General features: G+C 42.4%; 1 protein-coding gene across 1 annotated transcript in view; it reads right to left on the reverse strand.

Moving 5' to 3' along the window:
• LOC124776423 (NADP-dependent malic enzyme-like) overlaps positions 1-26,468 on the reverse strand; it is a 106,763-nt gene that overhangs the window by 67,391 nt on the left and 12,904 nt on the right. Inside the window, 1 exon segment of the mRNA XM_047251417.1 lies at positions 2,792-2,950. Within this exon segment, the coding sequence (XP_047107373.1) occupies positions 2,792-2,950 (159 nt within the window).

Genomic DNA, 26,468 nt, shown 5'->3' on the forward strand with positions numbered 1-26,468 from the left:
GTTAATTTCTTTATTTCCGGTCTTCTTCACCTTTCTTTTCATCTACCTGTTCCCTTTCATCCATTTGTCCTAAATCTTATCCACACCAGCAGTGCTGCACTGTGCTGGACCTCTTTTCTTGGTTTTGTGCCACTTAATAGTGTTGTTCAAAGTAATGTCCTTGTAGAATCATGAATAACTAATGAACTGTAGTACAGTAGTACTGTATGGGCTCTTTTCCACATTATACAATGAATTATTAAGTATGTTCTAAGATTAGCACTCCGTTTCCAAGTTGGGCACGTTCCACTTTACACAAAAAATCAGCATATAAAAGTGCATTGAATGCATTGGGACTGAAATACTTGTATGGTTTGGGCAGATTTCCGAATTATACATGTGCCGATTTGAGCAAGCTTTACTGTATTATGAAATATTACCCCTGTTGCTTATGCTTCAACATGCTGCCCTGACCAAAATTTATCAGCTTTAGGATAATTTCTCATGAATGTGACAAGTATTCCTTTCTCCATTTCTGCTCTACAAAAGTGAGGTGCTAACCTAAATCCTGTGACACAATTAATTGATAACTAAAGACAATAACTGAAGGAATATAGTGTGTAATATCTTTTGTACTAGTGTCTCTGTCTTCCCATCTTTCGCTTTACTTCCTTGTGGTTGATACATTTGTAATGTCTTGTATCATATGCGTCTGCAAATGAGCAATAATAAACTGAAATATTTCAGTACTAACATGTAGGTACTGTTGTTATTGTTGTGAATCAACATTTCCCTCAAGTGGTGACTCTGCAGAAAGTTGTGGATCACAAGAACTAGCCAAATGTGAATTTACAGTGCTGGGTACACAAAACACCATCTTGCTGGAACAATTATTAAAATGTCACAATGTAGAACAATTAATCTAAGTTCTCATGTCCTTCTAACTTACAGACATTTGCTGGAATTTTCGGTAATATGCAACTCACAAACATTTCAACATTGTACCTTCCACACTGCATAGAAAAATCATAATTCCAGCAGTCAAATCTATGGTTTAAAGTGCTGGAGCTCTCATTTTTCAATTTGTACTCACCACTGGTGCTTTGGATGCTCAAACTCTATTTTTACTGTCAGACATTATTTGAGGCACACTCAGTATGTGCAAATATGAACTTCTGAAAGAGCAAGTGCTTTGCTGTGTTTGGAAATCAAGACACCTACATATTCAACAAGAGTTATATTGGTGACAGATACCCATTAGAATTTTAGTGTCACCTTCAAACATTGGTGCAAAAGCTGAAGGTTAAGATGCAACCCTACAACATGTGTGATTTAATAAACTCCCATTTGCAGTTAAACGCACAGTAATTTCTATTAGCAGTGATAACTTGTCTTCGCCTTAAATATTGATGACAATGTGTGGCTTCTCTAATCTGTAATGGCAGTACTATGTTAGCTTCACTGGATGCAGCAAGAGGGTACCAGCTTCTGCTAGCAGAACAAATCCATGCAATGCAGTAAGACATGAGTGCTCCCAAGTAGCAGCTCAAAGAAACAATGACCAAAAGACTGTTTCACAACTGCTCAAAGACAACACCTGCTGCAGCAAGTGCTGCAGTGCCTACAAACAAACTATAGATTGGCGATGGTAATGAATGTATTTTTGCTCTCATACAAGGATGTGCATTTCTCCTTGCTCTTTTGACGAACAACAGTTTAGATGCAGCTGGTTACTATTCCTATTAGTGCCTAACTGCCAACAACCACAAGACTCATGTTTGTGGTTCTTCACAGCTTTCCAAGGCTCTTGCCGACAAGCATGATCGACAAATGGCAAATGCCAAATCTGTCACACCCAGCATTGGCAATGTAAATATTTCTGAAACACCAGAGCAACACAAAGTTCCAAGAAATTTTGTTCAACCATGTCGCATATGTCACAGAAACTTGTGTTTCCAGAAAGTATGTCAAAATACAAATAATTTTTCCTTCAGTTGGTGACAGACACACAAGAGTTGGTATGAACATACATCCATTGTGATATTCAGTGTAGACTACAGTTCCTTATTTTTGTAAATCTATTATTTTTTTATTTTGCTAATATTTGCCTTAAGCAGTAAATTAAGTTAAATGAACTCATAATCACTCTAAAACAAAAATATACTTTTTTCTATAGTATTTATATTATGTTCTTGAAAAATAAATGTGGAAAGATATTTTCTCTCCAAAATTTTCATATATGTAGCCATGATTTCTGGTGAATGTTGGCCTGCTTGAAGTCACTGACATATAAACCACATCTAACTGAGAAAATAAAAAGTTTATATGATGATTTGTTATGGACACACATTGCCAGACTACATGATGGAAGACAAGTCCTGAATTTATGTCACAAATGGATACTTGGATATAATGAGAAATAAAAATGCCTGAGGATCTACTAACTTTAGTATACTTAGCTCTGAGTATTACAGTTGATAAAATCTGATAGGTTTGAACTGTGATTTCTGTTTCAATTTATTTTCATTCACAAGACGGTTTATGGAGAAACAGCAAAGCGAAAATCATTTTTCTGATATTCTATCAAGTTTGGAAGATTAGACCACTACCTTCCATTCAAGTGAAAATTGTTTCCTTTATGCTGCCAGTTTTGCATTTCTTAGAATCTTCAAAAAAATGGTATTACTTCTGACATATTTAGGTTTATAAATATAGTAAATATATAGTACTGCTCAATAGATACAATAAATTACAATACATAATTATAATATCATCAGCAGTGAATACAAAAGGTATTATCTAGACTGCTTACCTGAAGTCCCATTAAGTACCTGTACTTGCTCAGGTCATCAGTGCACTGCTCCACATTAAGCATGCAAAGAGCCATTTGCTCATCATGGGTTTTGATGCGTGGAGGCAGCAGACCATGGATTCCTAGCAGTTGTCTTTCCATCAATTCAAAAGCCATACCCTGGAAATATTTAAAATGGTTTAATGATGTTGAGTTAGTCATGTTTAGCTTCTGTGATGTGGTGAATGTATCAGAAAATGTGATGGAATTTAAAGTATAATTTCAGTTACAAGTTAAAAATCTGGAAGTTTTTGGTTTATATCTACCTTCAAACAAGTCGCCACAATAACTGAGTACTGTAGATAATTTTTCTCAAAATCCATTATATGATTTGTTTTATTTCATTTCTTAGATGCTCATAACAAATGCTAAATACATCTGTCTGTATAAGGGTACACTTTCCGTTTTCTGTACTTTGCAACCATAGGAGACCTTTCCACCAGGCATGTTGTGAACTATCAAGCTTTTCTTGTCTATTCCGTTCTATCTATAATGTTTCTATGTTTGGCACTGTCTATATCCTACAGTGAAAACCAGAGCATTTTACTGTGCTTACTTAACAATAACATTACATCTGGAATGAACATTACACCTGCATACACCTAAATGTTAATTTACGTAAGTGCATAGTACAATCAAAGCAATTTTCACACTCAGCATGGAGGTTATGTGTGATTATGGTTGACAGTAATTTATTTTTATTCAGGTTGTTCCATTAAATAGGTTGTGGATTGGCATGATAACACAGTTGTATTACTCAGGCAATGATATGTGAAAGGTTGGAGGCAGGAGCGGGGTTGGGGTGGATGGCTAGTGGCTCAGAGAGTGATAGCTGGTTTTCCAGCTAGGAACAGTATTGTTCACTCATTCCAGTTCAGGGTGATATTGAGTGATGAGGGGTGCACTCCTTTGTAGACGATTCTTGGGGTGGGGAGAGGATTGGGAGTGTGTCAGGATATGGCACAGGAAATCTGTTTGCAGGCTAGGATTGAAGGGTGGTGCCTGTCTCTGAAAGCCTTTATGACACTTTTATCTCCATGACCACAGAGGGGAAAAAACTTATTGATGAGCCACTTGTAGTGAAGGACAACACTTTATTTATTAATTCAGTAATCATGGAACATCAGTTATAGAAGGATAAAGAGTTAATCCTTGGTGACAAGAACAAAATAAAGAGTAACGTCTAGATAACAAGATATAAGGTTACACTGCACCCAAAAGTAAGAAGGTTCAATCAGAGTCTAGGTTTGATCATTGAAGTAGGGTTGTCTCACACTGTCTGTATGTGTGGAGCCCCATGAGGCAATGCACCTGGCAATGGCTGTGCTTGTGAAGTCTTGTGTTTGTTTTCCAGTGCCTGAGGTACAGTGAAATAGTCATCAGAAGGCTGAATATGGCACAGTAAAGCTGAATTATTCAGAGGTACCACATCAGCATATTACAGAGACCTTCAGCTTGAGCCATTAGAGAGGTGGAGGTCAACATCTAAGAAAGTGGCACATTGGTTTGAGGAGTTCCAAGTGAAGCAGATGGGAGAAAGGTGTTGAGATTCTGTAGGACTGAGGATAGGATGTCTTGGCCTTGAGTCCAGATCATGGAGATATCACCAATGAACCTGAACCAGACTAGGGTTTCGGAGATTCCCTCTAGATGACCCAGAAACTTGGCAAAAGAAGGTACCATGCAGGTCCCATGGCTGTGCCATGGATTTCACATCAGTGGCAAAGTAGTTTGGTGTAGGATTTTATTGGTAAGGTGTATACGGAATGAGGTAGTGACTTTGGAGTCTGAGGGATGTTGGGGCAGGTAGAGTTCAGTAGCAGGAAGGCCATGGGTGTGACAGATGTTGGTGAATAGGGAGGTGGCATCAACAGTGATAAGTAGGGTTCCACCTATAAAGGAACAACATCTCTGTCACCCAATACCATCCTGTACTGGAACAGCTTAACCATATCCTTCATTAGAGCTTTGATTATCTATCCTCATCCTATCAAATGAGCCACATCCTACCCAAGATCCCTCCCACCACACCTAAAGTGCTGTTCTGTCACCTACCCAAACTACACAACATCCTAGTCCATCCCTAAGCTACTCTCACTCCCAACCCCTTGCCACAGTGATCACATCCCTGTGGAAGGACCAGGTGCAAGAAGTGACCAGTCCAACGAACCTACACTTAATACTTCAGTCTGGTCACAGGATTATCCTACCCCAACAGGGGCTGGGCTACCTGTGAAAGCAGCCATCTCCTACACCAACTCTGCTGCAAACACTGCACAGCTTATTACCAGCTAGTTGTCCACCAGGATAAGTAGCCACCACCAAACTGTTTCCAAGATCAAAGTTGTGCCACACAACATGCAGATGAGCATAACATGCTCAATTTCAATGTCTGGCGCACAACTCAGGCCACCTGAATCCTTTCATCCATCACCAGCTTCTCTGAACTACAAAACTGGAAGTTATCCTTGCAACATATCCTTTGCTCCCCTAATCATCTTTGTCTCATTCTCTAGTAACCCACTGTCCCCACACCCTCCACCCAAAAGTTTTCACTTCTTCTGTCCTATCACCCCTCCCAGTTCATGTAACCTTCAATGTCTCTGGCACCCATTCATCACATGCCTAGCTTGTGTATCTGCCACCCCTCCCTCCCATATTTCTAGCTGGCAAAGTGGCTGTCTGTCTCCAACCACTGGCCAGCTGTCCTGACCCCTCTTCCTGCCTCTTTCCTATCTCTCACTGAACACACCCCATCTGACACAATCCAACACCCCCCAGCCTAGTTCTCCTACTGAATGGCACTGGCATTCTTCATCTAACTGGTACCATGTATTGTCACAGGCAAGCATGTGCATGTGTGTGTGTGTGTGTGTGTGTGTGTGTGTGTGTGTGTGTGTGTGTGTGTGTGTGCGTATGTGTGTGTGTATTATTTGTATTTGTACTCTAGCTTGAAAATTGATTACTCTAGAAGCAAGTATTTTTTGTGTATGCCTGCTGATAACTCAACAACTCTGCTTTTCAGGGCGCAGTTCCTTTACTCCGGAGTATGTACATTCTACCATAACTTTCCAACTACAGCACATATGTTAAAGATGTACAACTATATACAGATTGTACTAGTACAGTTAAAGTAAGAAACTGAGTTTCACAGTTTTACCAGTCAGAAAAGGAATGTGACAAATGTATTCGATGACACTGACCTGATTTAGAATCTACTTGGAGGAACACTTAAGAGATGGATCAAAACTGGAAAACTCACAGAAGATAAAACGTAATATCCACTCCTCATCACTGATAATCAGGGTCTTGTAATTGGGGATAAAGACAACACATGTGAAATGCTGTGATATCTGAAGCAAGTACTGTTATCCCTTATCATAAGCACAATTCATATAAATAACAAAATAGACTAATGAAAAGAGCAATAAGATGACACTGTTCTCTGGAACACCAGTATAACAAAAAGGATGATGCAAAGCTCCTGTAAATCCATTGTTGAGAGTGTTGCTAGGTGTGGTGCAAAGATATGGGATTTGGAAACTTGACAGAAAGTGAATCTACTGGCATTAGCTATAGACTTTTGGAGAAGAAGTTGTAGCGTTTCAATGGTGAACCATATTCAGAATAATAGAAAGACTATGGGATCCAGAAAGATGACACTTCATGCAATAGAAACAAACCAGCTATTATGGATCAGTTATCAAGAAAGGATGAATGTTGATGGGTGGCAAAATGAATTCTGTAAGGAACTCCACAGTATTGTAAATAACTATATAAGCATTACCCTAATGTGCTACTGCTCGAAAATTTTTGAGAACATTTTGGAGAGACTAGTCCAGAGAACAGCAGAAAAGCAGCTTAGAAAAGAAGAATGTGATTTCTGCCCAGAAGGATCCACAGTAGGTCTCATATCTGCAGTGAGACAGCTGCTGGTACACCATTATGATTATGCAAGAGACCTACTTATAGTATTCCTCAATTTAGGAGTCATTGTATGATACTATGTCCAGAACTAAAGTTTAGGAATCACTATGAATAAAAGAGATAGAGAAGGAAACTGTATCCATAAAAGAATTGTACTTTGGAAGAAATGAGCGAGAGTAGGAAGAGGGAAAGCAGATGGTCAGAATAAAGGAAGTGCATTACTAATGCTACTTTTCATGGCGATGATGGATGATATAATGATACATGTGGCAAGAAAGATTGGAGTTGGGGTGACAGCAAAGTTGTTTGCTGTTGATTTGATGGTATTGAGGAGTAACAAGGAGAAAGTACACAAGCAATCAAATGTTTGGTAAGAAGTTATGCAAGAATATGGCCTAAAATTTAATGCAAAGCGATCTGACCTGATCGTCACAACTAGAAAAGAGAATATATCCATAGCAAACATGAGGCTGGGCAGGAAGCAGCTGAAAACATTGGAAAGTTTCAAGAATCTCTGGAATATAATCCAGGAAAATGGAAAAACTAACCAACAGTAAGTGATCTTGCAGGACAACCTGATAACTTTACGAGAAATGTGAGAGGAATGATGTGTGACAAACAAGTCCCTCAGAAAACTAAGAGGGTGATATACCAAATATTAGACAGCAGTTTTGTTTTATGCTGCAAAAACATGAGTCTTGAAGGAAAGGGAGAAAAGTAAGGTGTTGATAAGTCTGACAAAAATAGAGAAGATGAGAAGTGAAAGGGTTAAGAGATTATAAATGAGAAACCCTTCCATACAAGAGAATATTGAGGAAAGAAAATTAAAATGGTGTGGGGACCCTCACTGTTGTTGTTGTTGTTGTTGTTGTTGTTGTGGTCTTCAGTCCTGAGACTGGTTTGATGCAGCTCTCCACGCTACTCTATCCTGCACAAGCTTCTTCATCTCCCAGTACCTACTGCAACCTACATCCTTCTGAATCTGCTTGGTGTATTCATATCTTGGTCTCCGTCTACAGTGTTTACCCTCCATGTAAATGGTGATCCCTTGATGCCTCAGAACATGTCCTACCAACCGATCCCTTCTTCTAGTCCAGTTGTGCCACAAAATTCTCTTCTCCCCAATCCTATGCAACACCTCCTCATTAGTTATGTGATCTACCCATCTAATCTTCAGCATTCCTCTGTACCACCACATTTCGAAAGATTCTATTCTCTTCTTGTCTAAACTATTTATCGTCCATGTTTCAGTTCCATTCATGGCTACACTCCATACAAATACTTTCAGAAACGACTTCCTCACACTTAAATCTATACTTGATATTAACAAATTTCTCTTCTTCAGAAATGCTTTCCTTGCCATTGCCAGTCTACATTTTATATCCTCTCTACTTTGACCATCATCAGTTATTTTGCTCCCCAAATAGCAAAACTCTTTTACTACTTTAAGTGTCTCATTTCCTAATCTAATTCCGTCAGCATCACCCGACTTAATTCGACTATATTCCATTATCTTTGTTTTGTTTTTGTTGATGTTCATCTTATATCCTCCTTTCAAGACACTGTCCATTCCGTTCAACTGCTCTTCCAAGTCCTGTGCTGTCTCTGACAGAATTACAATGTCATCGGCAAACCTCAAAGTTTTTATTTCTTCTCCATGGGTTTTAATACCTACACCAAATTTTTCTTTTGTTTCCTTTACTGCTTGCTCAATATACAGATTTAATAACATCGGGGAGAGGCTACAACCCTGTCTCACTCCCTTCCCAACCACTGCTTCCCTTTCGTGCTCCTCGACTCTTATAACTGACCTCTGGTTTCTGTACAAATTGTAAATAGCCTCTCGCTCCCTGTATTTTACCCCTGCCACCTTTAGAATTTGAAAGAGATTATTCCAGTCAACATTGTCAAAAGTTTTCTCTAAGTCAACAAATGCTAGAAACATAGGTTTGCCTTTCCTTAATCTTTCTTCTACGATAAGTTGTAAGGTCAGTATTGCCTCACGTGTTCCAGTATTTCTACGGAATCCAAACTGATCTTCCCCGAGGTCAGCTTCTACCAGTTTTTCCAATTGTCTGTAAAGAATTCGCATTAGTATTTTGCAGCTGTGGCTTATTAAACTGACAGTTTGGTAATTTTCACATTTGTCAACACCTGCTTTCTTTGGAATTGGAATTATTATATTCTTCTTGAAGTCTGAGGGTATTTCGCCTGTCTCATACATCTTGCTCACCAGATGGTAGAGTTTTGTCAGGACTGGCTCTCTCAAGGCTGTCAATAGTTCTAATGGAATGTTGTCTACTCCTGGGGCCTTGTTTCAACTCAGGTCTTTCAGTGCTCTGTCAAACTCTTCACGCAGTATCGTATCTCCCATTTCATCTTCATCTACATCCTCTTCCATTTCCATAATATTGTCCTCAAGTACATCGCCCTTGTATAGACCCTCTATATACTCCTTCCACCTTTCTGCTTTCCCTTCTTTGCTTAGAACTGGGTTTCCATCTGAGCTCTTGATATTCATACAAGTGGTTCTCTTTTCTCCAAAGGTCTCCTTAATTTTCCTGTAGGCAGTATCTGTCTTACCCCTAGTGAGATAAGCCTCTACATCCTTACATTTATCCTCTAGCCATCCCTGCTTAGCCATTTTGCACTTTCTGTCGATCTCATTTTTGAGACATTTGTATTCCTTTTTGCCTGCTTCTGTTTCTGCATTTTTATATTTTCTCCTTTCATCAATTAAATTCAATATTTCTTCTGTTACCCAAGGATTTCTACTAGCCCTCGTCTTTTTATCTACTTGATCCTCTGCTGCCTTCACTACTTCATCCCTCAAAGCTACCCATTCTTCTTCTATTGTATTTCTTTCTCCCATTCCTGCCATTTGTTCCCTTACGTTCTCCCTGAAACTCTGTACAACTTCTGGTTCAGTCAGTTTATCTAGGTCCCATCTCCTTAAATTCCCACCTTCTTGCAGTTTCTTCAGTTTTAATCTCCCCACCAACGGCAAGGTCCAAGGTTCATGGGGGGCGGGGGGGGAGATTAACATTAATAATAATAATTCTAAATATTAATTAAAATTTCATAACATAAAGTGGATATGTAATTTTTAACACGAAATGTAGAATGTCAAGACTTTGTTAAAAAAGAAAAGAAAAAAAAGTCAACCTACGATTCAGATTGTTTGCCTAGAAATCTGATTTTCACAAAAATCTATTCTTTCAAAACCTTATCTGTGTGCTTTAGGTCCTTAAGTTTCTTATCACCTCAAAAAAAGGGGCAGCGCGTCACGTTCACCCTGGCCCCCTCCCCCTTCCGGTGATGCCCATGTGTGAGAGTGCAAAGAACTAATCCAGGTCCAATAATAAGCGGTTGTGAGAAAGTCTCCAGAACAAACTGTAGCATTATTAGTCACGTGCACCGCACAGCGCCGAGAATGCATAAATTTTTATTGCTGCTACAGACATAAATATATATGTTTGTGGTTGTTTTTGTTTTGTTTGAGGGCGCAAAAACAACTGAGGTCATAAGCACCTATTGTTTGTGGCTGCGGCAGTGAGTGGGTCTCTCCGACGCAAGGACGAGAAGAAACGTTTCAAACGACTTGGAAAATACGTATACTTCGAGTACTGACAGACAACTCTCAGTGTGGATGAATACAAGAATGATCGATTCTTCAGTACCGTACATTGTTTGGAGATCTTATTTATTACTCATAACAGTAGACTTGTAAGGGATACAGAAACACTTCTAGAATGGTAACAATGTTTATGAAAAAGTAATATAGATGTTAAAAGAAGTGAAATAACAACCATCTTGAGGTTGAAGCTCTTTTGTCTGTGGTTGCTTTAACAATAACATATGTTTTCAGGTGGGGTCTGCCTTTAGCAAAACACAATTTTGTTTTTTGTCCCAAACATGTTTCACAGCAGTTGCAGCATCATCAGTGGGTTTTTCATTACATTCACGCTCATAAATTAAGGCTAATGCTGATACATGGTGAAACAACACTCCGGTAGGCAGTTTGCGGGCTTAAATCACCTTGGGGTATGACCATGCTGTGTATTTGACCTGTGGTCGTCGCACGGTGGGCTGACAGCAGTCCACATACGCTGGTGCATGTCAGAGTATGGTGCAGCGAGTTTGTGTGCAGACGTTTTCAGACATGCTAATGGTCATTGTGTGTTGAAAATGGCTTAAAGAACACATATTTATGACGTTATGAGGGGCAGAGTACTAGGGCGACTGGAGGCTGGTCACACACCGCAGGTCGTAGCACGGGTCCTCCATGTGCCACAAAGTGTGATCTCAAGATTATGGCAACGATTCCAGCAGACAAGAAACATGTCCAGACGCTACAGTACGGGACGTCCACTGTGTACAAAACCACAAATGACCAATATATCACCATCAGTGCCCACACACGACCATGGAGTACTGCAGGTAGCCTTGCTTGGGACCTTACCGCAGCGACTGGAACAGTTGTCTCCAGACACACAGTCTACAGACGACTGAACAGAAGTGGTTTATTCGTCCGAGACCTGCAAGATGCATTCCACTGACCCCTGGTCACAGGAGAGCCTGTAAAGCCTGGTGTCAGGAACACAGTACATGGTCATTGGTACAGTAGTCCCAGGTTATGTTCACGGATGAGTCCGGGTATAGTCTGAACAATGATTCTCGCCGGGTTTTCATCTGGCGTGAACCAGGAACCAGATACCAACCGCTTAATGTCCTCGAAAGGAACCTGTATGGAAGCGTGGTTTGATGGTGTGGGGTGGGATTATGATTTGTGCACGTACACCCCTGCACGTCTTTGACAGAGGAACTCTTACAGCTTAGATGTATCGGCACATCATATTGCTCCAGTATGTCCACCTTTTCAGGGGTGCAGTGGGTCCCACCTTCCTCCTGATGGATGATAATGCACGGCCCCACCGAGCTGCCATCATGGAGGAGTACCTTGAAACAGAAAATATCAGGTGAATGGAGTGGCCTGCCTGTTCTCCAGATGTAAATCCCACTGAGCACGTCTGAGATGCTCTCAGTCAACGTATCGCTGCCTGTCTTCAAACCTCTATGACACTTCAGGAGCTCCGACAGGCACTGGTGCAATAATGGGAGGCTGTACCCCAGCAGCTGCTCTACCACCTAATCTAGAGTATGCCAACCAGTTGTGTGGCCTGTGTACGTATGCATGGTGGTCATATCCCATATTGATGTCGAGGTACATGCGCAGGAGACATTGGCGTTTTGTAGCACATGTGTTTCGGGACGGTTTTCTCAACTTATCACCAATACCGTGGACTTATAGCTCCGTGTCATGTCTGTTCCCTATGTACCTACGATATTAGCGCCAGTTTTGTGTAATGCCACGTTGTGTGGCACCACATTCTGCAATTACTATTAATTTATTAGCATGAGCGTATTATGGCTGTTAAACATATGGACTGTTATGCGATTGCAGTCTTTCTCGGCGTATTCCACAGATGAATTCTTCTTGGGTTATCAGCCGAGTGGTGGCGTCGTCTTGTCGCAACGTTTCGATGAGTCTCGTACCCATCATCTTCACCAGAAGAAACTCATCGAAACGTTGCGACAAGACAACGCCACCACTTGTTTGATAACCCGAGAAGCATTCATCATAATGAAAGTTATTTACTGTTTAAATGCATGTAAATATTAGTTTCTAAGTAGTAACTACAGATTTTTGAAGAGCACGTAAAATTATTTATTCATACTTTCTTACCATATGGTGTGGTTTTCCTGCTGTATTACAGACACTCTAAAAACGTGATATTTTCTTTAGAACGACAGATGACAGATCGGCAGTATATCGAAACTTTCGTGTGTGGGCGCGAGACTTCGCGGCATTTTGTTACACGAACAGACTTCTGCGCCGACAGATCGCAGCGTATGGACCGGTCGTCATGTTAGGATGGGGAACGAAATCGGGGGGTCGGGGAGGGAGAAGTCAAGAAAGTGTACCTCCCCCCCCCCCCCCTCCGTCACCGGATTTGGAGTACAGGCCATATGAATTCTGATGCACTTCTCATACGCCGGTACTTCAATTCTCTCGGCTATAAAACGTTTTATTCTGCCACTTACGTAATTTAGTTCTTATAAAATGAATTGTCTAGAAACTGGAAACACATTTATATCCAAAATTATAATTTTAGAGTCACCTCATAGAATGACACACGAACAATGGCGGTTCCCGCATGTCGAGGCACGGACGATTCATGGCGACAGTTGCGGGACGCGCATGCGTGTGCTTTCCGCTTGAAGAAATGGTATATCCTGTAACTTACGTCTCTTTGTTGCTTATGCGGAATGAATCACTTGCCACCACAACCAGCGATGACAGCTGGCAACAAATGGAATAAAAATTCACTAAACAATTCGCTAAGATCACGTTTAATGCTGGCATTAGCTACGCCATTCAGAACAGAGGAATCAGAACACTACTGAACGCGCGTTAGCCATAGGAGAATGCGTGGGGTAGGTGCGCAGAAGGAGCTTAAACTCGTCAGCCATCGTTTGCGATTCCCAACTATAATAGGTGTCGGACTGCTGTGACTCGCCTCCTTCAGAACTGAATCTGGATCCACGTTGGGTCAAGGTACTCGACAAAGAATTTAAGGAGATGGCTTCGGATCGTGTGGGAGAAGATTAAACAAAACGCACTCTTCTATATGGGCGTGAAATTGACACTTCGAAATACACAGTGTGGAGAGTAATCGACAGTCACGCAGTAGCAGTTACACCTGTATCAAAAAGAATGTGTACAAGCAGCAGGAGGCCGTATGTTTTTGAACATGGCGTTTAGTTCTGTCAATGGATTATATTGTCATTCATGCATGCACTGAAAGTGTCAGTCGCATTTGGGAAAGCTTAAGTTGTTGCTATAAGGTGTGAATTCATTGCCGGCTGCGGTGGCCATGCAGTTCTACGCGCTGCAGTCCGAAACCGCGGGACTGCTACGGTCGCAGGTTCGAATCCTGCCTCGGGCATGGATGTGTGTGATGTCCTTAGGTTAGTTAGGTTTAAGTAGTTCTAAGTTCTAGGGAACTGATGACCTAAGATGTTAAGTCCCATAGTGCTCAGAGCCATTTGAACCATTTTTTTTGTGAATTCATTTCCGACCATTAATTATTTATCACAGAGTATAGGGTGATTCAAAAAGAAAGAACGGATTTAAGTTGTTTATTACAGACAAACTATGAAAGAACCAGATTGCAGATGTCACTGGGTAGAGGAAGACTAAAAGTTTTATGTTTTGCACTGTAGAATCAACATGAACACCATGAGTTGCTCAAGAAACGTCAAAACGGTAGTTCATTTCGTTACACATTCCATTTATTGAATCGACATCTTCAACAAGTCGATTTATCAGTCTTGAAGAGTAGATGCCATATGTGGGACAAAGATTGTCTTATGTATTCAGAAAAAAAAAAAAAAAATTCCAAGGTGTGAGGTCTGGTGACCTAGGAGGCCAAAAGCAGTGAACAAGATCTTGTTATAAACCTCTTCGAATCCAACGTTGTGGTGAGGTGGTGTTAAGATAACGCCACATCTCAAGATGAAAGTCAGGCGAGATGCCATTACGCATAAAAATAAAATCATTGGAATCTTCGTGAAGTTGAGAAAACAACCAGTTTTGCAGCATGGCAGGGTGTGACATTCCAGTCACAGTTTCCTCCGCAAAAAAGGAAGGTCAATAAACTTTGTGAACAGAAACAACACAGAACCCATTCAGTTTCAGTGAGTTTCTTTCATTTTCGACGACGACGCCAAGATTTTGTGAACCCCAAAGTCTTACATTATGGTGGTTTACTTTACCCGGTAGATGAAATGTCGATTCGTCCGAAACGATGAGTCGTTTGGAAAAAGTGTCCTGTGCGATATTCTTGGGAAATGAAACGCATAATTCGTACCTTCTGTTATGGTCGCTGGGACGCAATTGCTGCAGAAATGCAACTTGTAAGGCTTCATATGCATGCGTCATTTCAGAACACTCCACACCGTTGTTGAAGTTAGTAGATGGTTGTGAACTTCCGAGGGTTTCGCGCCAACACATCTCACAAGGGAAACTCCCTATCAGACTCCCACCCTCCGCAGATTTAGTAGTCAGCCCGTCAAAAACTGAACACAGATCAAGCATGAAAACAGGAAGAAGGCGTACTGAACTGTGAAAATAAAAAAATAGAAACAGTGAACGATCCAGGCTTCACAAGTGCAACATTAAGGGAAGCTGAGCAACGACGGCGTCGTGGTTAAGTGGTCACAGTGTTGGACTTCAGAGTGGGCGAGCCGTTTTCAAAGCTCCTTCTTGCCTTTCTTTTTTTCATTTATTTATTTTTTTGTTCGCTGTATTCATGGTCTAAGGTCTAAGGTCCGTTTGCAACAGCGAGGTGTAAGGAAGGGACCTATAATTAAGGTCGGTTCTGCACGACTACGCTATTAGCAGCCGAAAGGAAGTGGCTTTCGAATTGGAACAGCAAACGTTTGATGACAAGGCGACAAGTCAACGGGGTCCACCACCGGAAATTACGTCTGGTGTGTCATACGCGGCATTAGCGACAGTACGTGTGTCAAATAATAGCACCTAATTTGTACGCCTGGTGAGTGAGTGAGATATGTCTCTCTGCCCGATTTAGGTGTTCGTATGAAAGTGGACATGATCACTCCCAAGGAAATGATGAAAACATGATGTCCGCAGCTCGTGGCCATGCGGTAGCGTTCTCGCTTCCCACGCCCGGGTTTCCGGGTTCGATTCCCGGCGGGGTCAGGGATTTTCCCTGCCTCGTGATGACTGGGTGTTGTGTGATGTCCTTAGGTTAGTTAGGTTTAAGTAGTTCTAAGTTCTAGGGGACTGATGACGATAGATGTTAAGTCCCATAGTACTCAGAGCCATTTTTGAAAACATGATAGTTTATCACATAAGCTGCAACAAATGAACGCAACATTTTCACAGTCACACAGTTTCTCTGTGCTCTGTCAAAACATATGTTGTTAACGTTTATGAAGTTGCGTTCCGTTTTGGAAGTTTTGACTCTTGAGTTACTTTGTTGTAGCACAATTCACATTGGTTTATTTGTTGTTTTCATTTCTGTGAGACGTCTATGTGGTGTCTTGCATGCTCTCACTATTCATCACATTTACTTGCGACGGTAATGTATTCTTACCACATGACTTATATTCTATAACCAATGTATACTGTGATAACTGCCAACCGCCGCGCGGGATTAGCCGAGCGGTCTAGGGGCTGCAGTCATGGAATGTGCGGCTGGTCGCGGCGGAGGTTCGAGTCCTCCCTCGGGCATGGGTGTCTGTGTTTGTCCTTAGGATAATTTAGGTTAAGTAGTGCGTAAGCTTATTGACTGATGACCTTAGCAGTTAAGTCCCATAAGATGAAAAAAAACTGCCAACCAAGACTAAAGAAGCCGGCCGAAGTGGCCGTGCGGATAAAGGCGCTGCAGCCTGGAACCGCAAGACCGCTACGGTCGCAGGTTCGAATCCTGCCTCGGGCATGGATGTTTGTGATGTCCTTAGGTTAGTTAGGTTTAACTAGTTCTAAGTTCTAGGGGACTAATGACCTCAGCAGTTGAGTCCCATAGTGCTCAGAGCCATTTGAACCAAGACTAAAGAAAGAGAACAACATTTCACTGACTGGACGGACAGGTGAAACAACACTCCGGTAGGCAGTTTGCGGGCTTAAATCACCCTGGGGTATGACCATGCTGTGTATTTGACCTGTGGTCGTCGCACGGTGGGCTGACAGCAGTCCACATACGCTGGTGCATGTCAGAGTATGGTGCAGCGAGTTTGTGTGCAGACGTTTTCAGACATGCTAATGGTCATTGTGTATTGAAAATGGCTTAAAGAACACATATTTATGACGTTATGAGGGGCAGAGTACTAGGGCGACTGGAGGCTGGTCACACACCGCAGGTCGTAGCACGGGTCCTCCATGTGCCACAAAGTGTGATCTCAAGATTATGGCAACGATTCCAGCAGACAAGAAACATGTCCAGACGCTACAGTACGGGACGTCCACTGTGTACAAAACCACAAATGACCAATATATCACCATCAGTGCCCACACACGACCATGGAGTACTGCAGGTAGCCTTGCTTGGGACCTTACCGCAGCGACTGGAACAGTTGTCTCCAGACACACAGTCTACAGACGACTGAACAGAAGTGGTTTATTCGTCCGAGACCTGCAAGATGCATTCCACTGACCCCTGGTCACAGGAGAGCCTGTAAAGCCTGGTGTCAGGAACACAGTACATGGTCATTGGTACAGTAGTCCCAGGTTATGTTCACGGATGAGTCCGGGTATAGTCTGAACAGTGATTCTCGCCGGGTTTTCATCTGGCGTGAACCAGGAACCAGATACCAACCGCTTAATGTCCTCGAAAGGAACCTGTATGGAAGTCGTGGTTTGATGGTGTGGGGTGGGATTATGATTTGTGCACGTACACCCCTGCATGTCTTTGACAGAGGAACTCTTACAGCTCAGATGTATCGGCACATCATTTTGCTCCAGTATGTCCACCTTTTCAGGGGTGCAGTGGGTCCCACCTTCCTCCTGATGGATGATAATGCACGGCCCCACCGAGCTGCCATCATGGAGGAGTACCTTGAAACAGAAAATATCAGGTGAATGGAGTGGCCTGCCTGTTCTCCAGATGTAAATCCCACTGAGCACGTCTGAGATGCTCTCAGTCAACGTATCGCTGCCTGTCTTCAAACCTCTATGACACTTCAGGAGCTCCGACAGGCACTGGTGCAATAATGGGAGGCTGTACCCCAGCAGCTGCTCTACCACCTAATCTAGAGTATGCCAACCAGTTGTGTGGCCTGTGTACGTATGCATGGTGGTCATATCCCATATTGATGTCGAGGTACATGCGCAGGAGACATTGGCGTTTTGTAGCACATGTGTTTCGGGACGGTTTTCTCAACTTATCACCAATACCGTGGACTTATAGCTCCGTGTCATGTCTGTTCCCTATGTACCTATGATATTAGCGCCAGTTTTGTGTAATGCCACGTTGTGTGGCACCACATTCTGCAATTACTATTAATTTATTAGCATGAGCGTATTATGGCTGTTAAACATATGGACTGTTATGCGATTGCAGTCTTTCTCGGCGTATTCCACAGATGAATTCTTCTTGGGTTATCAGCCGAGTGGTGGCGTCGTCTTGTCGCAACGTTTCGATGAGTCTCGTACCCATCATCTTCACCAGAAGAAACTCATCGAAACGTTGCGACAAGACAACGCCACCACTTGTTTGATAACCCGAGAAGCATTCATCATAATGAAAGTTATTTACTGTTTAAATGCATGTAAATATTAGTTTCTAAGTAGTAACTACAGATTTTTGAAGAGCACGTAAAATTATTTATTCATACTTTCTTACCATATGGTGTGGTTTTCCTGCTGTATTACAGACACTCTAAAAACGTGATATTTTCTTTAGAACGACAGATGACAGATCGGCAGTATATCGAAACTTTCGTGTGTGGGCGCGAGACTTCGCGGCATTTTGTTACACGAACAGACTTCTGCGCCGACAGATCGCAGCGTATGGACCGGTCGTCATGTTAGGATGGGGAACGAAATCGGGGGGTCGGGGAGGGAGAAGTCAAGAAAGTGTACCTCCCCCCCCCCCCCCCTCCGTCACCGGATTTGGAGTACAGGCCATATGAATTCTGATGCACTTCTCATACGCCGGTACTTCAATTCTCTCGGCTATAAAACGTTTTATTCTGCCACTTACGTAATTTAGTTCTTATAAAATGAATTGTCTAGAAACTGGAAACACATTTATATCCAAAATTATAATTTTAGAGTCACCTCATAGAATGACACACGAACAATGGCGGTTCCCGCATGTCGAGGCACGGACGATTCATGGCGACAGTTGCGGGACGCGCATGCGTGTGCTTTCCGCTTGAAGAAAGGGTATATCCTGTGACTTACGTCTCTTTGTTGCTTATGCGGAATGAATCACTTGCCACCACAACCAGCGATGACAGCTGGCAACAAATGGAATAAAAATTCACTAAACAATTCGCTAAGATCACGTTTAATGCTGGCATTAGCTACGCCATTCAGAACAGAGGAATCAGAACACTACTGAACGCGCGTTAGCCATAGGAGAATGCGTGGGGTAGGTGCGCAGAAGGAGCTTAAACTCGTCAGCCATCGTTTGCGATTCCCAACTATAATAGGTGTCGGACTGCTGTGACTCGCCTCCTTCAGAACTGAATCTGGATCCACGTTGGGTCAAGGTACTCGACAAAGAATTTAAGGAGATGGCTTCGGATCGTGTGGGAGAAGATTAAACAAAACGCACTCTTCTATATGGGCGTGAAATTGACACTTCGAAATACACAGTGTGGAGAGTAATCGACAGTCACGCAGTAGCAGTTACACCTGTATCAAAAAGAATGTGTACAAGCAGCAGGAGGCCGTATGTTTTTGAACATGGCGTTTAGTTCTGTCAATGGATTATATTGTCATACATGCATGCACTGAAAGTGTCAGTCGCATTTGGGAAAGCTTAAGTTGTTGCTATAAGGTGTGAATTCATTGCCGGCCGCGGTGGCCGTGCGGTTCTAGGCGCTGCAGTCCGAAACCGCGGGACTGCTACGGTCGCAGGTTCGAATCCTGCCTCGGGCATGGATGTGTGTGATGTCCTTAGGTTAGTTAGGTTTAAGTAGTTCTAAGTTCTAGGGGACTGATGACCTAAGATGTTAAGTCCCATAGTGCTCAGAGCCATTTGAACCATTTTTTTGTGAATTCATTTCCGACCATTAATTATTTATCACAGAGTATAGGGTGATTCAAAAAGAAAGAACGGATTTAAGTTGTTTATTACAGACAAACTATGAAAGAACCAGATTGCAGATGTCACTGGGTAGAGGAAGACTAAAAGTTTTATGTTTGCACTGTAGAATCAACATGAGCACCATGAGTTGCTCAAGAAACGTCAAAACGGTAGTTCATTTCGTTACACATTCCATTTATTGAATCGACATCTTCAACAATTCGATTTATCAGTCTTGAAGAGTAGATGCCATATGTGGGACAAAGATTGTCTTATGTATTCAGAAAAAAAAAAAATCCCAAGGTGTGAGGTCTGGTGACCTAGGAGGCCAAAGCAGTGAACAAGATCTTGTTATAAACCGCTTCGAATCCAACGTTGTGGTGAGGTGGTGTTAAGATAACGCCACATCTCAAGGTGAAAGTCAGGCGAGATGCCATTACGCATAAAAATAAAATCATTGGAATCTTCGTGAAGTTGAGAAAACAACCAGTTTTGCAGCATGGCAGGGTGTGACATTCCAGTCACAGTTTCCTCCGCAAAAAAGGAAGGTCAATAAACTTTGTGAACAGAAACAACACAGAACCCAATCAGTTTCAGTGAGTTTCTTTCATTTTCGACGACGACGCCAAGATTTTGTGAACCCCAAAGCCTTACATTATGGTGGTTTACTTTACCCGGTAGATGAAATGTCGATTCGTCCGAAACGATGAGTCGTTTGGAAAAAGTGTCCTGTGCGATATTCTTGGGAAATGAAACGCATAATTCGTACCTTCTGTTATGGTCGCCGGGACGCAATTGCTGCAGAAATGCAACTTGTAAGGCTTCATATGCATGCGTCATTTCAGAACACTCCACACCGTTGTTGAAGTTAGTAGATGGTTGTGAACTTCCGAGGGTTTCGCGCCAACACATCTCACAAGGGAAACTCCCTATCAGACTCCCACCCTCCGCAGATTTAGTAGTCAGCCCGTCAAAAACTGAACACAGATCAAGCATGAAAACAGGAAGAAGGCGTACTGAACTGTGAAAATAAAAAAATAGAAACAGTGAACGATCCAGGCTTCACAAGTGCAACATTAAGGGAAGCTGAGCAACGACGGCGTCGTGGTTAAGTGGTCACGGTGTTGGACTTCAGAGTGGGCGAGCCGTTTTCAAAGCTCCTTCTTGCCTTTCTTTTTTTCATTTATTTATTTTTTTGTTCGCTGTATTCATGGTCTAAGGTCTAAGGTCCGTTTGCAACAGCGAGGTGTAAGGAAGGGACCTATAATTAAGGTCGGTTCTGCACGACTACGCTATTAGCAGCCGAAAGGAAGTGGCTTTCGAATTGGAACAGCAAACGTTTGATGACAAGGCGACAAGTCAACGGGGTCCACCACCGGAAATCACGTCTGGTGTGTCATACGCGGCATTAGCGACAGTACGTGTGTCAAATAATAGCACCTAATTTGTACGCCTGGTGAGTGAGTGAGATATGTCTCTCTGCCCGATTTAGGTGTTCGTATGAAAGTGGACATGATCACTCCCAAGGAAATGATGAAAACATGATGTCTGCAGCTCGTGGCCATGCGGTAGCGTTCTCGCTTCCCACGCCCGGGTTTCCGGGTTCGATTCCCGGCGGGGTCAGGGATTTTCCCTGCCTCGTGATGACTGGGTGTTGTGTGATGTCCTTAGGTTAGTTAGGTTTAAGTAGTTCTAAGTTCTAGGGGACTGATGACGATAGATGTTAAGTCCCATAGTACTCAGAGCCATTTTTGAAAACATGATAGTTTATCACATAAGCTGCAACAAATGAACGCAACATTTTCACAGTCACACAGTTTCTCTGTGCTCTGTCAAAACATATGTTGTTAACGTTTATGAAGTTGCGTTCCGTTTTGGAAGTTTTGACTCTTGAGTTACTTTGTTGTAGCACAATTCACATTGGTTTATTTGTTGTTTTCATTTCTGTGAGACGTCTATGTGGTGTCTCGCATGCTCTCACTATTCATCACATTTACTTGCGACGGAAATGTATTCTTACCACATGACTTATATTCTATAACCAATGTATACTGTGACAACTGCCAACCGCCGCGCGGGATTAGCCGAGTGGTCTAGGGGCTGCAGTCATGGAATGTGCGGCTGGTCGCGGCGGAGGTTCGAGTCCTCCCTCGGGCATGGGTGTCTGTGTTTGTCCTTAGGATAATTTAGGTTAAGTAGTGCGTAAGCTTATTGACTGATGACCTTAGCAGTTAAGTCCCGTAAGATGAAAAAAAACTGCCAACCAAGATTAAAGAAAGAGAACAAACATTTAACTGACTGGACGGACAGTTCTTGAAGGTGTGAAAGAAGATAAATGGCACGAGGAGGATTAGAACTCGGCTCGCCCGCTTTGCACTTATGCTCCCCTCAATGGTGCATTTGTCAAGCTTGGACCGTTGTCTGTTTCTGTTTTGCTTTTGTTTCACAGTTCAGTACACTTTCTTCCTTTTTTTGTGCTTGATCTGTGTTCAGTCTTTGGGCCATCTTACTACTAAATCTGAGCGGACTGCGATGGGGTGGTTCCCTTGTTAGATGCGCTCATCATTTTCATCAGATGTGCGTGGCAGACCAGTGCTCTTCCCTTTGCATATGCAACCAGCTTCAAAGAATTTTGTAGGCCAGTCATAAATCTGCTTGTGCAGAAGCCGCTTCCTGCAGAATCGATGGCGGAATGCACGTTGCGCTTGAACAATGGACTGACTTCGCGTAAATCCCAACACACAAAGTAACTTCTCTTGTGGTGTAGTCGCCATGTTGTACAAACTAACAGCAGCTCAGCTGTGTCAAAACTTTGAACCTTCGGCTCGCCAGTGACATGCGCAATGTGCTTCTGTCTTTCGTAGTTTGTCTGTAATAAACAACTGAAATATGTTCTGTCTTTTTGAATCACCTGGTACATGTTCATTTTTGGATCCTCTGCAGTGTATATTTGACCCTAAGGCTGTATGTAGATGCAGACTCTGGAAACATCTACGTTAGCACTGTCCAACAAAGTGCATCGAGTTTTAGCTGTTCAATTCCATTGGTATACGACTCTTGGGTTAGCAACCTCTCTGTTATCACAGCGCGTTTCCTTTCCAAAATAACATGCGTTTCGTTGCCCTCCGGATGCTATAAGCCACCGAAAATAGCTTATCACGGACGAATCAGACCGGATGTTTATGTGCCCGTATGAGATATTTATTGCCCAAAAATAACGGCGTGATAGCCGTATTGTTGTGATTTCCGTAAACAGCGCTCCCGATATCCTGTTTGGGACACATCGATTGCGAAATCAGATTAGTATGGTGATACCGACAATACTTAACATGCAGATAACTGTTGCACGAAAACATCTAGGCTCTACTGTATACGCCGCTTTTGAAAACCAGTCTTTGCACGATACGTAACGAAACATTCCACTGCAGGATGAGCAGTAGTTTTTGCTCCCTTCCGCATAAAATGAATGCACTTTGAAGCGGGATTTCAACAGAAGTAGTTTCTTGAAACCTCTTGCTTACAAGAACTGAAAAATATAATTGTCGAAGGAAGTGTTACCTTCTAGAAAAAAACTTTTTGTGGTATCCAGTGCGTTCAGTATATATTGACAGCTTCTCTGGTAACTGCACAGTGTTTTGTTATACTACTCAGAACGGTTCCTTAGAGTTTTAAAACATGATTTCCTTCCGTCAAGAGCTTGCTTGCCTTCTGTCTTCCATTGTACGTTTGTTTGTAAGAGATTACACATTTGAAGATGCCGCGATGGTTCAAATGGCTCTGAGCACTGTGGGACTTAACATCTATGGTCATCTGTCCCCTAGAACTTAGAACTACTTAAACCTAACTAACCTAAGGACATCACACAACAACCAGTCATCACGATGCAGCGCTGAATGGGCGACTCAGACTCATCTTGTACACAACGACAGTTCAAATTCCTACGTTTCGAGTGGCTTGCTGCGAGTTATTGTCCCACCACGCTCGCCCACGTTATTTTGAGGTAGCGCAGCACCTTAGAAGATATCATTTTTGTTTTAAACAATATGATGGTGTAGGGGTTACAAGACTTGATGGCAAGCAACCTGGTTTTAGAAAAAGGCATTAATACGCAGACAATGTGTTTGCTGTTAATGAACCAACGGAAAAGCATAGATATTAATGTAGCTTCTCATATTGAAGATTACGGGAAGAGATGGCATAAAGTGAATTCGAAACTACTGAAAAAGTCCTTCTAAATTCCCGAAGCACAACAAAAATAAAAATATGGTGTACAAATACGCGAAAAATCGAAGCGGAGCTGCCAAATACACTGACGGAAACAACATCGCAACACCAAGAAGGAGTTGTGCGACATTAACGAAAGTTGGTAGGTGTGTTTCTACATCTGAGAGATGATGTCTACTCAAATTTCACGCCACTCACGTAAGAGCCACTATCAGGATGCAAATCGGGTTTGCTACAAATACAGGCTAAAACACCCGTGTCCTTTACTTACTTTCGAGAAAGGACGTGGTGATTTAATGTTAGTCAAGAATGCCGTTAACATGACACCATTATCGACATCTGAGTTTAAACGAGGTCGTGTAATACGGCTACGAGAAACTGGATGTTCGTTCTGCGATACTGCAGACAGACTTGGCATAAATGTTGCCTCTGTACACGACTGCTGTCAGCGGTGATCACGGGAATGTGTGGTCGCAAGAAAACTGGGCTTTAGACGTCACGTGGAACTACGGAAAGGAAAGACCATCGTATTCGGCTCATGGCTCTGGCGCATCGTACTTATATGTAGCGACAACGTGAGCAGCAGTTAGAACGACAGTGACACAATGAATCTTACAGATCGGTTAGTTCAAGGACAGCTCCGAGCCAAACGTCCTGTAACCCTAAACCACCGCCATTTGCAACTTGAGTGGCATCAAGTGATAGCTCATTGGAGGACAGGGTGGAGGTCTGTTGTGTTTTCTGATGAAAGCTGGTTCTGCCTCGGTGCCAGTGACGGCCATGTGTTGGTTAGAAGGGGCCAGTTGCGGGCCTGAAACTAACCTGTCTGCGTGGTAGATACGCTGGCCCTATGATCAGGGGTGCGATTTCGTACTACAGCCGGAGCACTATCAAGGTGATCCCATGCACCCTGACCGCAAATCTGTAGGTCAGTCTCGTGATTCGACCTGTTGTGCTGCCATTCTTGAAGAGCATTCCAGGGAGTGTTTTCCGACAAGATAACACTCGCCCACATTCCGCTCTTGTTACCCAACATGCTCTACAGAGTGTCGACATGTTGGCTTGACCTGCTCTATCACAAGATCTGCCTCCAATCCAATACATATGGGACACCATTGGATGACAACTCCAGCTTCATCCACAAAGAGCATTAACCATTTTTGTTGTTGATCGACCAAGTGCAACAGGCATGGAAATCCATTCCACAAACTGACGTCTAGCACCTGTACAGTACAATGGACGCACGTCTGCATGTTTGCATTCAACATTCTGGCGGTTACACGGGTTATTAGTGTACCAGCATTTCACATTTGCAATGACTTATCTCACACAAACATTAACCTATGATCTTGCAACGTTAATCACTTAAACGTGTTACCTAGACAAATGTATTTCCGAAATTTCATTTTGTTACATTAATTATTTTTTGGTGTTGAGATATTTTTGCATCAGTATATAAAGACGAATAGCGATGCAGTATTTCGCCTACATTTCCAAGATGTATCCATGCGGTGTCTTACACAGAAGATAAAAGCTTTTAAATCAAAGAGAGAGAAAAGCACGCAGAAATGAATATAATACGGAAACTAATGGCTTCTTGACAGGAGAGGAGACGGAAGCTTTCGTCATGATAAAAAATTAAAAAGGTCGAATGGTTATTTCCTACAGTTTCTCCGATTACAGAGGCAATGATGGAATAAAGGGAAACAGGTAACAGCAAAATTAAAACAAATTGCAGCCTCTAGTTTTTCGTTTCGATGTTATTATGTTTACAATCATGATGACGAAACAAGCGTTATCGTCTTCATGCATGATGGGTCGTTATAGCAGTCCTTTAGCATCTCTCCTTCGTGGAGAAAGACAATACATCTTCGTGTTGTTTGATCTGAGATTATCTACTGCACACCATCACGTCGACACTCAGGGTTAATGAATTTTTCTGTAGTATCAAACAACGAGATAACGTAAGATACAGTTGACCATAATATTACTTCACGCCAAATTTAGTTACTAACGTTTTTTGACAGGGCTTAGATTTCTGTCAATATGGACGTAAATGTAACGCATAGTTTTACACGCATTCATCGTAGCCTGCTACTGCAGTAAGAATGTCGACCTACACGCAATTCAGAACTGTCTGTAGTCAGTGAGTGATCTATTGAAACTACCACTCATTACCTGTCTATCGTTAGTACCAGACGGCCTTTATGCTTTACTTTTCAGAAAAATAATTTGTGGAAATTCTTAATTATGAGCAAAGGCGACTGCAGACAGTCACACAAAACAGTTAGCTTATAGGATATCATACTAATCAGCCGCCGGCCGGTGTGGCCGTGCGGTTAAAGGCGCTTCAGTCTGGAACCGCGTGACCGCTATGGTCGCAGGTTCGAATCCTGCCTCGGGCATGGATGTGTGTGATGTCCATAGGATAGTTAGGTTTAAGTAGTTCTGAGTTCTAGGGGACTGATGACCACAGATGTTAAGTCCCATAGTGCTCAGAGCCATTTGAACCATTTGAACTAATCAGCCCTCGTGACAAGCAACTTAGAAACAAAAATTATTTACGAGAAAATGAAATAATTCATACTGATAATACAATAGCTGCGCCGTAACTTATTTGGACAAGACGTGATGCTCAGTCG

The sequence above is a fragment of the Schistocerca piceifrons genome, chromosome 2 (genome assembly GCF_021461385.2).
Source record: "Schistocerca piceifrons isolate TAMUIC-IGC-003096 chromosome 2, iqSchPice1.1, whole genome shotgun sequence".
NCBI classification, from domain to species: Eukaryota; Metazoa; Arthropoda; class Insecta; order Orthoptera; family Acrididae; genus Schistocerca; species Schistocerca piceifrons.